We start from the raw sequence: 14,995 nt of genomic DNA, 5'->3' as shown, positions 1-14,995 counted from the left end.
TGGACAAATCGGTTTAATTTTATGTGAGTATAAGTGCATGTTATTGTGACTTTAAATATATTAATGTCATTATGATGATGTCAATTCTCATTCACACATAAATCAAAGAAGGTTGCTCTCGGTCATTATTCTTATTTTAAAATTCAGATGACCATTTAGTTAGAAGTAGCAATTTGTGTTGGTATTTAATGTTTGCATCATGTACTTGGAATCCGACAGTGCCATAAATTTAACTTGTTTATGCGTGTGAGGACTGACATTATCATGATATCATTAATATTTGATATCATTAATATTTGTAGTGTCATGATGACATCATTCCTTACATAATAATACTCGAATGCGTCGATTGGACTTAAGCACTAAACACGACACGACACGTTGATTTGTTGCGTCACGATTCAACATAATTAAGCCAAACCCAACCCCCCTCCTCCCAAAATTCTCTTGAAACTATATTACTGCTACTTATTAAATTATAGCTATTAATGGTAATTTTGTATAGAAAATTAAATTTCTCCCATCCATTTTTTTCTCAAATTAAAGGTTTGACTATGTAACAACCTGAAATGATCTATTTAGTTGAAAATGTTGTTTATGTTTGGTAATTAAATAATATTAATTTTCTTAAATTTATTTACCAACCCATAAAAATTAATTTGTTTGATCATTAATTTAAGTCCGTCCATCGGTTTGGTCAAACAAACAAAATTGATTCCTTTAATAACAAAACATTATAAAAGTTGTTAATTAGTTTAACTCTGAAAATTATTTGTGCAAAGTAATCAGTGAATGCATGTGGTTGGTCCTAAGAGATAACTATGCCTACGTAAATTCCACTTGAATGCATGTGGTCGGTACTAACTGATTACCAATGCCATTTGTGCAAAGTAATAAAAGTTGAAAATGTCGTCACTCAAAACATTTTAAAAGTTGTTAATCAGTTTACTTTATGCCTACGTAAATTGTGTAAATTGTGAACTAATTTCAATATTACCAGCATTGAATTTTGATTCTTTTTAATGTAATTAGTATATGCCAAACAGAGCAGGCCAGTTATTATCAATCATCTTAATGGATGGCATGTCCATGAACAGAAACAGTTTGATTAATAAAACGCGTTCTTATTTTTTTTCAAATAATAGAAAAATCAGTTGAATTACCATCCCTAAAGAGGATAAATGAAGGTGGGTTGTATTATTTGAGATTCACGAAGTTTGATATATATATATATATATATATATATATATATATATATATATATATTTTCCCGACAGGTAAGTGAATGTATCAAAAAAGAAAACCGTACAAAAAAAAAAAAAAGTGTGCCCCTTGGCCTAAACAAAACAAGCCCCTAAAAAAGGGTAATGTTGCAGATAATAAATAGAGAAAATTAAAACATGGCCCAACACAACAAGAGAAGTGATTCTGCACAGAGTTGGCCCAGAAAAACATTGGTCCAGCCCTCCCTTCCAAATAACTAGCCTAACATGGTAAACATATATTCCCTTCCTTATTTATTTTGAAATTTTTTGATTCCTTTCCCTCCACACATGGTGAACATAACTTGCCAAAGGCAAGTTTCGAAGTCATCACTATGCTTCTCTTGAGCTTTTGTTTCCGCATTTTTGTTGTATCCCATTCCATAACACTTTCGAGTATGTGCACCGGTGAAAAATGTGTTCAAGATTTTCTGTTGCATTGAGGCACGATGAATAAACATTTGGTTGCATTGTGAAGTGGAGGGATGTCTTATCTTGAGTCGATAGTTTTTTCCCGGATTGCCAACCATAGACAAAAGGAATGTTTGGGGATTGGGTGCTTGAACCACGCGAGTTTGTGCAAAAGGTTGAGGGAAAGAGATGATGCGTTAAAGCCTTGAGGGTATGCTTGAATGAGTAGGTTTTGGTGGGTGATGGATCGTGGCGGCACTTAGGATCAATCGCAGCTCACCTAAGATTGATCTTAGGTGCATTAGAAGTAAAATCCTGATAGTTGTGAGATTTTCATGTTTTACTCTATTCTTACCATATACGAGTCGGATTTCTTCAAAAGCTTCCCCAAACTAACACAAGTAACCTTTTTCCTGTTAACTTTTCATTGAATGCTTTTATGAAAAAAACTTGTGTTTTGATCCCCTAATATAAGCCAATGCACTCTAGATTTTTGTTGGAGAAATTGCTCCTCAATTTTACTTAGACTTGAGTAGGTGATTGAAAGATTTTCTCCAGAGTTACTAGGGTCAGCGCAAAAGAGGTTCTGACACTCACTGAGTAAGGTCTTAACATGTTTTATTTTGATGTTAATGTCACTGAAGGCTTTATTATTAATTGATTTAAGGTCAGTTTTAAATTTCTTGAGCTTAGTAACAACTTTAAACATGGGAATGCGGGAGTCCCAAATAGTGGTCACTGTGCTCATGAAATCATGGTGGTCACACCAGAAATTAAAGAATTTGAAAGGACATTTCCTTCTTTGGGTGGGAAGACCTAAATTCACCACCATGGAACAGTGATCAAAGCATAAGGGAGGATGGAAATGACAGGTTGAGTTAAGGAAAACATTGAGCTAGTAAGGGTTAATATATAAGAGCAACTCCAATGGGCTACCAAATAGGCTGTCAATTTCAAAATATAATAGGTGAGTTTAAAATGAGCTTTCTAATGGCATGTTAAATGGGCTGCCAAAATATAGCTTTGTTAAACCAAATATAACACAAACTATAACAGCTGCCAAATCTACTATTGCTATAAGATTTCATTCTTTCCCCCGCCTCTCTCTTCTCCCCCTCATCATCTAGAGAGAGAAAGTACACACAATTGTGATTTCGGCTCTGGTGCACCATTTCCGCACCGCCTCTTTCCGCAGGTGATTCTGGCTCTGGTGCACCACCTCCACACCGCCAAGGCGCTTAATGTGCAGCAGCTATCGGATGTTTATCAATCAAGCGCTTCATATCGCCTTGGAATCTGATCCTTAGTATGTTTATCTTAATCTGTGCAAAACTCACTTCCCCATTTACTTTCCATTTTCTATTTTCATCTCTCTCCATATATAACCTTAAAATTCTGTATATACACACGCATATATATATATATATATATATATATATATATATATATATATAATTGTTTATTTCTTTTATTCTGTATCCACAATTAAGATTCAGAATTCCTGAATTTCAATGGCATAATCTAATTGGGTCAACATACTTTTGCTAGTTGCACGAGGATGATTGATTTATTATAGATTTATGGTGAATTAGTTGATTTATTATTTGTGTGTGATGTGTCATTACTTATTTATAGAGTTATGGACATAAGCAAGAGGGGGATTATGTTCATTCAAATTAGGGATTGTGTTTTTGTTTGCAGTGAAAATGTTTGGTTGTGCTGTTGGTTTATCTTTTTCTTAATTCATAATGATTTATAATTAATGATATTTTCTAACTCAAAATTGTGATATTTCTTTCTCTAGAATCTTATTTAAGATTTCACTACTTTTTCAGCAAAACATAACCCTTTCTCAAAGGTCAATATCATACCAGGCACTTCCTTGGATTCAATTCGATTCGCGATAGTAAGAAATGGGCAGGTAACTGATTTAATAAGAAATTGTTTCTTCCAGATGAATTTTCAATTCGAAGAGAAAACAATTACGTATTGCAGCCATATTGTAAGATTCGTAATAAAAAATGATCTGTTTGGTTGTTGAGGGAAAAAAAAATAGTAATAAAAAATTATAGAAATTCAATATCTTAGACCATCACCATGGAACAAAGGTCTCTCATACGCCTATGGATGTTAGTTGTTTTGATTGTCATTTCTTTGCTGAATTTAAATATCTAATGATGTTTAGAGATTGTAATTGGGAATTCTCACACATACATAGAAATACATGTTTTTATTTGTTTAATTTTGGATCGAATTAGCCAATTTGCCAGTCCAATATTTCTATCCTATGATGCACACAATCCTAATTATTTTTTTCGATATCATTTTGTTGAAAATAGGTCTCTCTGGTTTTGATTTAGGACTGTACAGCTTGTTTGTTGTCCAATTACTGTTAAAAGTTTGTTTCTTCTATGACTAGTTGCTGGACAAATAGCTTGGTTGATGTAATTTATTTGTGTATGATAGTTGAAAAAGAATGGTAGCTAAAAATGATAGTTGGGAATGGTAGTTGAAAAAAAGTAGTGATTGTGTCAAAAAATAGCATTTTGGATGAAATGAACCATTAGAGCAAAATTTTTAAAATATAGCATTCTGACACTGCAACACCTCTCAAAATATAGTTTTGACATGTAAAAATAGCATTTTGCATTGGAAATGGCTTAACAACCTATATAGTTTTTTAGCAATAGCCTGGTGTCCTTGGGATTTATTAGACTAGGTGTGAAAGTGCCCAGCGTATTTCAGGGCCACCAAATCATAGTCCTGCAGGTAATCATTCATTGCTAGACACTTGTGATCACTCCCATCGTGGACTTATCTAGGCCATCTAATGGCGTTAAAATCCCCCAAAAGAATTCAAGGAATAGGAAAATCGGTGTGGCCAGCTCAGTGATACTAAGAGCCTGGATTGCAAAGTAGGGGACAAAAAATAATTAAATTCATGATTGCTTAATGATGTAGAACTAATTGCTGAAGCCTTTATGGCCTGTTTAGACCGCTAGGCCAAACAAGCATACTGACAGATTTTCTTGACTGATCCCGAAGTGAACCCGAAAGGGCCCAGTTTTATCAGAAACGACCCAACTTGCATATATCGGCAGCAAAACTGCCATGTTAGGGCGTCTTTTGGCCAAATTCAATCGTTTAGGACTCAGGAATGACGTTTTCTCATTTTTGAATATTTCGGGATTTTCGTTAGAAGACTAAACAGATTCGATTTGCTTTTTTTTTTGGTATTTAGTAGTTTTTAGTAATTAGGTTTATTTCCTTATTTTTTAAGAATATTCAGAGCAAGTTTGTTTTTGAGCAGTTTCTTTGCGCTGCTAGTTTTCTTACATTTTTATGATTTCCTTTATGCAGTTTCCTTGCGCTGCTAGTTTCCTTACGTTTTTAGGATTTCCTTTATGCTATTAGGGTTTTTATTTATCAATACATGTACTACAGAGCAAATCATTAATTCAATTATCAAATAATATATCAGATTTCTCTGAATTCTCTTTTCGTTTTGTGGATTTAAAATACCCACCTTGTGGATTCAAGGTAACCTATTCCTCGTGAACAAATTTATCGCTTCCGCTTACGTCACTTAGTGTGTCATTCATGCTCTAAATATTAAATTCTCATGCAACAGTCAATCAATTAAACCCAATAATGTACAACCTTCTAACACATTTATACTTCCAAACTATAACGCGTTTTCACAGTCAAGAATTCACTGAAATATGTTTCATACAAGTATTAAAACAAATACCTGTAAGAATGCAAGATATATATTTTCCTTATTAATAAATTCATATTGGAAAGTAAGATCTATGTGCTTTGTCCCTGACTAGTTATTAATCCATTATATAGTAAATTACTCAATTTAACAAGAAATCAAAGTCATCAACAAAGTATTTTTTATTTTTTTACAAAAATCAAAATCAAAATTTCACTAGATTAATAATAATAATCCATGATATCCATGTAGCTATATATGCCTTAGTACCTTACACACGAAGAGTCTAGGTCTTATTCCATAGGCTAACAATATGTTTACTTTGCAGGGCTGGGCCCTGTTATGTTTTATTATGATTTCTTTTGTGATTAGGTTGTCCATAGTTCGTGAACTTGCTCATATTTAAAGTTTGACCTTTATAAATTTTATAAATCCTTTTATTTATAGAAAAAAGAATAGTACATGGGCTTAATTATAAGAACGATGGTGTTAAATTTTTTTTTTTTTTTCTTTTCAATTGGATGTGAACCATAACCCAAGTTAGCCCATTATTAGTTCCGTCCCGGACTACCCAAGGAGGTCTCCTTTCCTCGTGTTGAAGCCATAAATGAAACTAGCAAAAAATGGGGTGATGGTGGAGTCAAAGGGGTTAATGGAACAATGGATCAACTGGTCAGTCATGTGAACACATTGTAGGTTGCATAGGTACCACAACTTACCAAGGGGGTGAGAAGACACAATTAGTGATAATAGGCCACTGTGAAATGGCCTTGTGGATGGTTGCCTTGGAAGGGAAAAAAAAAAAAAAAAAAAAAAAGGCCTTGTGGACAAAACCCTCATTGTGAGTCTAATTTTTGTCTCGGTCAAGCGACCAAATTATCGTTAAAAAAAAAAAACTTTGGATTTTCAACTATTTAGAAGAATTATTCACCCCTCTTACATTCCATGCTGCAGTGGTCATTGTTTGGTTGAGTTTTTAGGTCCTTAAAAGAACCTAGTGAGACTTCCTTAGATGCCTTCTGAGCTGCCTTAGCTGCTCTCCTAGCATCTTTTTCCTCAATTTCTTCCTTTGGCTAGCAGTGAGTCTAGGGGCATGGATATCATAGATTCATGGTGACAAAGTGACATCATCATCTTACCATTCAAAATAAAAATAACATCATCTTTCTCGTATCAATGCCAATAAATATTTTTTGATAAAAACCAACTAATGATTAGAATAATATAACTTTTGTTTGGTAAGTGCTACGTACATAAAGAATTGAGCATATTGTAACTGGAAGATTAAGTAAATCTTCAGTCCACATAATTAGCAATTTAGTACTCGCAAGAAAATGAGTGTAGTACTTGAATAATTGAACTTTTATGAGATGATCGAATAGGCATAAGAGAAACAACATGGTGCACACACTCCACCGTGGCAGAGAATCCAACTCTATGAAATAAAAAAGGTTGATTATGCTTACACTTCTGAGATTTGTTCTATTGATAACTAGGTGAAATGTCTAAAATATATATATACTCCTGAGGTTTGATTATACTTACACTCCCTGTCAGTTTTTATCTTAAAAAATAATATTAAATGTCTAAATTGCCCTCTTGTTATTTAATTAATTTTTAATATATATAATATCTAACAAACTAAATTACTTAAATACCCATTATCATTATAAAAATTTATCAAGAATCTTTCCAAACAGAGGCTCTTTTCTCTCTTCTCAGTTACAAACCCACCAAAACTCAACAAAAACATAAATGGCAGTCGATCCACCAGTCACCACCCTCCCTAACCACCAGGTCCAAACCCCATCTATCTCAAGTCTAAATCAAAACCCACTGTCACCACCCCCACTCACCACCCGGCCACCCCCATCTATCTCAAGTCCAAATCAACCCCTATTATTTTTTTGAAAAGGCAAATCAAATCCATATTGCTTTCTACTATGTATTTGGTATATATAACTCTCACTCTCTTTATATAGAGAAACCAAAACCCATTTTGCAAATTTTTTTTTAAAGGAAAATCAAACTCATTTTGCTTTCTATTTATATATATAACTATATATATACCGAAACCCAAACCCATTTGAAGGTTTTTTTTTTTTTATTTTTTATTTTTATTTATTTATTTTTTTTCTAAGAAAAAATGCAAATCAAACCCATTTTGCCTTCTATGTGGTATATATAACTATATATATATAAACCCAAACGCATTTTGCAGCAACGATGGCGGCGGTGATGCAATCCCAACGTTGACGAAGGTTTTGTTCGGCGACTAGCAACGGCAATGGCACGACGATGACGCGATTCCGACCTCAACAAGGGGCAATAATATGCATTTGGTGTGACCCATCGACTCTGATTGATTGAGCAATGACCAATTGTTTTTGGGTCGATTGAACCCTAAGGTATATGGAATTTTGTGAAGGAATTCGGAATGATTTGTGACTCTGTGGAAGAGGGGGTGGATAGAGGTTGCCGGTGGTTTTATTTGTGAAATATATATATGTGTGTGTATGTATGGTATATATATGTATGTATACTTTGTGGTGATGGACTGAGGTGGTAATGGCAGCTGCTACAGTGGAGATAGAGAAGAAGAGAATAAGGGTGGCTATGGGTAGAAAGAGGGGAGAGATAATGTGAGGGCTAATTTAGTCCAATAAAATATTTTGTAAAGGGAAAAGGGTAAAAAGGTCAATTCATTATGTGTCAGATGTGCAATGGACGGTATTTGTCAACTCTATCAAATTTGAGAGAGTAGCATTGTTTAAAAAAGAACTAATTTTCAATTGGCTGCTAATAGAGCAAACCTCAAAGTGCATGTGAGTGTAATTAACCCGGATAAAAACACACAGAAATAAAGATCTACCATTAAAATAATAAAACACATGCAAGTTTGAAACAATGCATGTGTCTTAGAACTGAAAACTGTTTTTCCCTAATTTTTGGTTCTCTTTTGTTTCGTAAATAACTAATACAAAGCTATGAATGCATGTGGTTGGTCCCAACTCCTAAATCCTAAGCTAGTATAAGTCGTCTAATCCCATCGTCAGAAGCATCAAGTTTTCATGCCTCCACTTACCAAGATGGCACAGTCCTTAAAAATTAATCAAACTTTAGCACCTTATGAATTTACCAAATCTTCCAACTACAATTTTTTCTTAAATTTTAATCACACTTTTGGACAAAGGAAGATAATAATACAAAAAAAAAAAAACATAGATACAAGACCGGTTGAGATCAATTTGAAATGGGAATGATTTGTGTATTTGGTCTCTACATATATAAAACTACAATTTTTTCTTAAATTTTAATCACACTTTTGGACAAAGGAAGATAATAATACAAAAAAAAAAACATAGATACAAGACCGGTTGAGATCAATTTGAAATGGGAATGATTTGTGTATTTGGTCTCTACATATATAAATATATAAAAATTACTGTATATGAATCCATATACCCTCACTAGGAATTTCTTGATGAATCACGAATATAAGATAATATCCAGAAGGTGCAAGATTACCCGAACTAGGTGTCATCACTGTCATTTCATAAGTAGAGTTCTCTACTTTTTGCACGTTATTTCCACCAAGCACCAACAATCTTTGGTTCATTGAAAATGAATGTGTATTGAATGATGGTGCTATCATTGTAACCGATACCAAATTTTCATTTATCACACCCATTACTGTGAACCGAATGGTTACCTTCTGCCCATATCCGACTTTAGTTTGAGAAACGGGAGAAACTATTTTCGGCCGCAAACTTGCGTACCCTGCATCCAAATATGACGGCGAGAACGCCTCCAAACTCAATTCTGTTGGAAAAAGGACATTGGTGAAGTTGTAGAATTGATGAGGATTGCTGCCACTAACAAGAACCCTGCCATCACGAAGTAGAATTGCCGTCGAGTGGTACATGCGGGGTATGGTGCTCGGGTTTTGTATCTCAAACCGAGACCCTATTGGGCTATTGTGCCGATAAATTATGGGTTTGAGAACCGGGTCCCGAGCATAATCCCATCCAGCAACACCGGATGCCGCACCGCTAATGATTAATACGTTACCATTTGGTAGTAAAAGCATGTCACCCATAACCCGAGGCAGAGGCATTTTCTCCAGAACCCACTGTGGATTCGGGTCGGTTATTTTGATACGCCCACACGTATCCAAAGCCCCGACAAACTTACGTCTTTGGATCACGCTGATGAACGATCCTTTCGGTGCACCACCGCAAACCAAAAATTCAGCTTCAATTTGAGGTCCCTGTAAGTCCTTCAATGGGAGGAGAACTGAAGATCCAGTGCTCGGATAACTCCGAGGATCGCCACCAGGGATTTCTGGGTACGTCCTCACGACGACACCTTTCAAATAATCGAATAATATAGCTCGATTATTAGCAAAAATAAACAAATTTCCATCAACATTAAGAAAAACAAACGGGTATAGGTTGTTGTCTATCTTCGGCTCGTTGGTCTGAGCTAGAAAGGATAAATTTAAAGCTTCTGTAGACGAAGAAGTTTTTGGGTAAAACTCGTAGTTGAACTGTTGTATACCACCGATGATGATTTGACGGCCGTCCGGCAATATGTGATTGGTGGCGTACCACCTTACTTGAGCTAACCCAGAGTGGACTTCCTCCCAATCACAGTCACTACATGGCCGATAAATTCTGACCACACGATCTCCATCGTTCCACCCACCGGTTTGGATCAGACGGCCGTCGGGCATGACAGCACCCGAGGAGCACCACGTGTCAGTGAGGATCATGAGGGGACGTATAGTGTTGGTTGCGACGTCGTATTCGGCAGAGTGGGCCGTGCAGTCGGTTTTTAAAACCAATTCCTTGGGGTTGTTGCGGCATTTGCCATTTGGCAGTGAGATGTTGGAGTGGCCGAAGTTGGTTCGGTCGAAGATAACAACTCGGTCGTTGTGGAGGAGTTGCATGTGCATGGCTGAGATGCCAATGTTGTGACTTAGAAGGTTCCACCGCCCGCCGGTAGAAGCGTGGGTCAGATTCAGGCAACATTGTCCGACTGCTATAAATAGTAGCTGCCGGAGGAGGAAGGAAAGAAGCGGCATGAATTTTGTCTTGGGGGCTATGTGGGTGTTTGATAGGTGAGATTTGAGAATGTGACACTGGGGACTTGCAAGGATTTGTAGGGAAATGATTTACTGTGTTATTTGCTTTTGGTAGGTATATTTTATGTCCTGCATAGTTATTATTGCCATTATAAGCCTCTGCAAAAATAAATAGTACACGTGAGGTCCATGCATTAAAGATTTGGCACTAATTATATAGCCTTATTGATGTCAGAAAAAATAAATGTATAATGTATAAATTGTGTGTGTATAGGCGTGGACTTTGAACAGGAGATGGAGGAAAAAAATTGTAATGATCTTGATTTTTCTTATTTTTTAATTTTTGAAAATTTTTAATTTTTCTCAATTATTTTTGTCTTGCCTTATTATAAGTAGCGGACATCGCAGGAGTTTAGAACTCTTGAGAATATATTAGTTGCTATTTCAGTATTTTTTTATATTTTTGACTGAGATGAGACCCTTTACCAAAATTATTGAGTACGATAACTATATTTCGGGTTTATTGCATTTCATGTGTGTGGTTGGTATGTATGTATATATAAAAAGACATAGATATTTATTTTTTACAATGTGACCCACAAATGATTTTGGTCATGATCGGACCATATTACTACGTATTTCTTCCTTTTCTTGTGCAATTTCTTTCTTCCTATCTGTATCAGTTTTAAGCATGACAGCACCCGAATAGCACCACGTGTCAGTGAGGACCATGAGGGGACGTATAATGTTGGTTGCGACGTCGTATTCTACTGAGTTAGCCGTGCAGTCGATGGTTAATGCTTTGTCCTTGGGGTCGTTGCGGCATTTGCCAGTGAAATGTTGGAGTGGCCGAAGTCGGTTCGGTCAAAGATGACAACTCGGTCGTTGTGAGGAGTTGCATGTGCATGGAAGTTTCCACCGCCCACAGGCAGAAGCGTGGGTCAGATTCAGGCAACATTGTCCGGATACTATAAATAGTAGCTGCCGGAGGAGGAAGGAAATGAGCATGTTTTTGGTCATGAATTTTGTTTTCTAGATATGAAAGGTGTTTGATTGGTCAGAATGTGATGGTGGGGACTTCAAGATTTATATGATGGAAGGATTCATGTTTCCACACGCAAGTAAACGCGGGGAATTTATTTACACTATTTTTTTCTTTTTGCCAGAAGTAATTAATATTTTTAAATTTCAAAAATGAAAATAGCAACTATTATATTTATGGGGAAAAAGAAGAAGATAAAAGTAACTACCATAGCAAAGAGGAATTACTAAGAAATGCAATGTTTTTGGTTTTGATAGGTGTATTTGATGTCGCATTAAATAAGGTTTGGTTAATAGAATAATACTGGTTCAGGATGGACTATTAGATTTAAGAATTATTATCTTTTAAAAGTTGTATGTATTAAGTAATTTCTAAGATGCCATTGTCACGATTATGTTTGAGATGAGGTGTAATTGGATCATTTTGCCATAAACTATAGCAAGTGTAATTTTAAAATGAATAATAAATAAAGAGAAAATGAAAAGGAAAAAGATTGAATACGAAATTCAAATTGATGAATCGAATGATAATGAAAAAATATGATAACACTTTGAGTCATGCAACGCCATAGTAATGGTTCCAAAACTTTTTGGTGAATTTTTTTTTGAACATATTTGTGCATGGCATGATTTTTTTTTTTTTTTTTCACAAATAATAAGTCACATATTTTAACCAAGGTATGAAGGAAGTGATACAAAACTTTCAAAAGTTCAAATTAAAAATTGAGGAAAATTAAAATTTTAACATGAATAGGTTCTTGCACAACAGTATCTTATTATTATGATTGGGAAATTATAGCGATTAATTATCTTTGATACACCTGCAATTTGAGCAGTATGGTCGGAGAATATTGCAGAATATAATCAATATATTGCTTTTGACTCTTGCATTTGAAAAGCAACATTGTCGACCTAATGAACTTTCAAAAAAAAAAAAAACACATTGTCAGACCTGCTTATTAACTGTTACTCCAAAAAGTGTTAGCCTTTAGGTAAATAACTACGTGTCTAAATTATGACCAGTGATAGAGAGTTTGTGGACAAATCGGTTTAATTTTATGGGAGTAGAGAGATTGGTGTTATTATAATATTAAAAGTATTAATGACATCATGCTGATGTCAATTATCAATCACACATAAATCAATGAATGTCACTCTCAGTCATTGTTTTTACTTTAAAATTCAGAAGATCATTTAGTTAGGAGTAACAATTTTTGTTAGTGTATATATATATATATATATATATAACCAAAACCTCATTCATATATATATTTATGTATAATCAAAAGCTCATTCACGATTTTACACTAAAAAAAAAACAAGAGAGAGAGAGACAAAACAAAAGAATATAATCATCACCTAATTGTAAATATATACTGTATAATATATCTATCAATTTATCACTTTCCCATAAAAATATAATATTTTTTTCTACTTTCCCAAAATATAATATTCTTTCTCACTTTTTAAAAAAAAAAGTATTTCATTTTGACTTTACCACAAACAAATAGATTGGTTCCATCACATTTTCAATCTTCTAACATTTTTCACAATCCAAACAAAGCAAAGCAACCATTTATCAATAGACAGAGACTCAGTCAATTGTACTACAATGCGACAGACAGGAAATCTGATTTTTTTTTTTTTTTTTTATCATCTAAATTTAAAATTATAATTCTAATTAAAAAATTATTAGTTATTATTATCAAAATTATTTTAGAGCCTGTTGTTCTTTTAAAATTTAGTTTGTGTAATTGTGTTACTAATTATTATTTTCTAAATAAGACTTAAAATTTGTTTTTATTTGCAGCCCAAATCAATGAAATCACATATTCACTTATATCATGTATTTTTATTTTTATTCTTTTTACATATGTGATATATTAGAAACATTAGGTAACTGTGTTATTTTCTTTTTCATATTTTATTTTTGATTCATTGAATATGATTTTTTTTAGTATATTTAATTGAATGAACTCAATTTTGAAACTGTAATGTATTGAATAAAAAAATCATTGTGAATGTATTGAATAAAAAAATCGTTTTGGTTCAAATTATATATATATATATATATATATATATATATATATATTATGTTACATCATGATGATGTCATTAATATTTGTGATGACATGATGACATCATTCCCTACTTGCAGAAAATTACTCGAATGCGTCGGTTGGACTTAAGCACTAAAAAGAAATCACGATTGAAGAATATTAAACATAAACACGACAGGTTGATTGGTTACATCAATTCAAAACAACTAGATTGAACATAATTAAGCCAAACTCAACCCCCCTCCTCCCCAAATTCTCTTGAAACTATATTAGTGCTACTTATTAATTATAGCTATTAATAGTAATTTTGTGTAGAAAATTAAAGTTCTCTCATCCAATTTTTTCTCAAATTAAACTCCATTAATACTACTGCTTGTTCCAAAACCCTAATGGTTTGACCATGTAACAACTTGTGATCTATTTAGTTGAAAATGTTGTTTATGTTTGGTAATTAAGTAATATTAATTTTCTTAAATTTATTTGCCAACCCTTAAAAATTAATTTGTTAGATACATTAACTTAAATCCTGTTCATCCGTTTGGTCAAACAAACAAAATTGATTCCTTTAATATCAAAACATTATAAAAAGTTGTTAATTAGTTTAACTCTGAAAATTGTTAGTGCAAAGTAATCAGTGAATGCATGTGGTTGGTCCTAAGAGATAACTATGCCTACGTAAATTCAACTTGAATGCATGTGGTTGGTACTAACTGATTACCAATGCCATTTGTGCAAAGAAATAATAGCTGAAAATGTCGTCACTCAAAGCATTTTAAAAGTTGTTAATCACTGTACCTTTTGCCCACGTAAATTGAGAACTAATTTCAATATTACCAGCATTGAATTTTGATTCTTTTTAATGTGCTTGTCACAAATTGAATGTTTCTCTTGAGGAATTGTAACTTATAATTTGTGAGTCTTAATTTTTTATTTTTTTTTATTTTTATTTTGGGACAGAGATAATAGTTAATAAGTCAAATAAAAACAGGCGAGTTATTTTCGGTCATCTTAATGGATGGCATGACCATGAATGAAAACAATTTGATTAATAAAACGCGTTCTCATTTTTTCAAATAATAGAAAAATGGTTTAATTTCAATGACACCCTTTTAGGTTTGACTAAATATCACCTTAAAACACCTTTCGAAAATTACTATCATTCACACCCAAAACGTTTGTTCAGTTTTTCTCTCATACTCCAACCATCACTTGCAAAGCTCTGACATCATACAAAATGGCTTAAATACCTTTTGACTTGTCAAAGAGCTCTTTTAACCTAAATAATTTGATTAAAAGTCTAAAATACCCTAAATACTTTGTAAAATTACAATTTTATTTTACGCGCGCGCGCGCGCGCGCACACACACACACACACACACATATATATATACTATATTTTTATTATACTATATTCATA

The 14,995-nt window shown here is 33.6% G+C and overlaps 1 protein-coding gene across 1 annotated transcript; it reads right to left on the bottom strand.

The window, feature by feature from the left end:
* Positions 1-8,383: 8,383 nt before the first annotated feature.
* Positions 8,384-10,578, bottom strand: LOC132279896 (aldehyde oxidase GLOX-like). The gene has a single exon (XM_059781952.1). It carries the CDS (start codon positions 10,475-10,477, stop codon positions 8,834-8,836), a length of 1,644 nt encoding a protein of 547 aa, XP_059637935.1. The 5' UTR covers positions 10,478-10,578; the 3' UTR covers positions 8,384-8,833.
* Between the last annotated feature and the right edge of the window lie 4,417 nt (positions 10,579-14,995).

The sequence above is a fragment of the Cornus florida genome, unplaced genomic scaffold (genome assembly GCF_030987335.1).
Source record: "Cornus florida cultivar Cherokee Brave unplaced genomic scaffold, ASM3098733v1 CherokeeBrave_3.0.0_Hap2_Chr10, whole genome shotgun sequence".
Classification (NCBI taxonomy): domain Eukaryota; kingdom Viridiplantae; phylum Streptophyta; class Magnoliopsida; order Cornales; family Cornaceae; genus Cornus; species Cornus florida.
The sequence above is the reverse complement of the archived record's forward strand: the minus strand, read 5'-3'. Positions and strand labels throughout refer to the sequence as shown.

What these genes read in the sequence shown, in the direction of transcription:
- LOC132279896 (XM_059781952.1), bottom strand. Translation starts at nt 10,477, where the DNA reads ATGCCGCTTCTTTCCTTCCTCCTCCGGCAGCTACTATTTATAGCAGTC.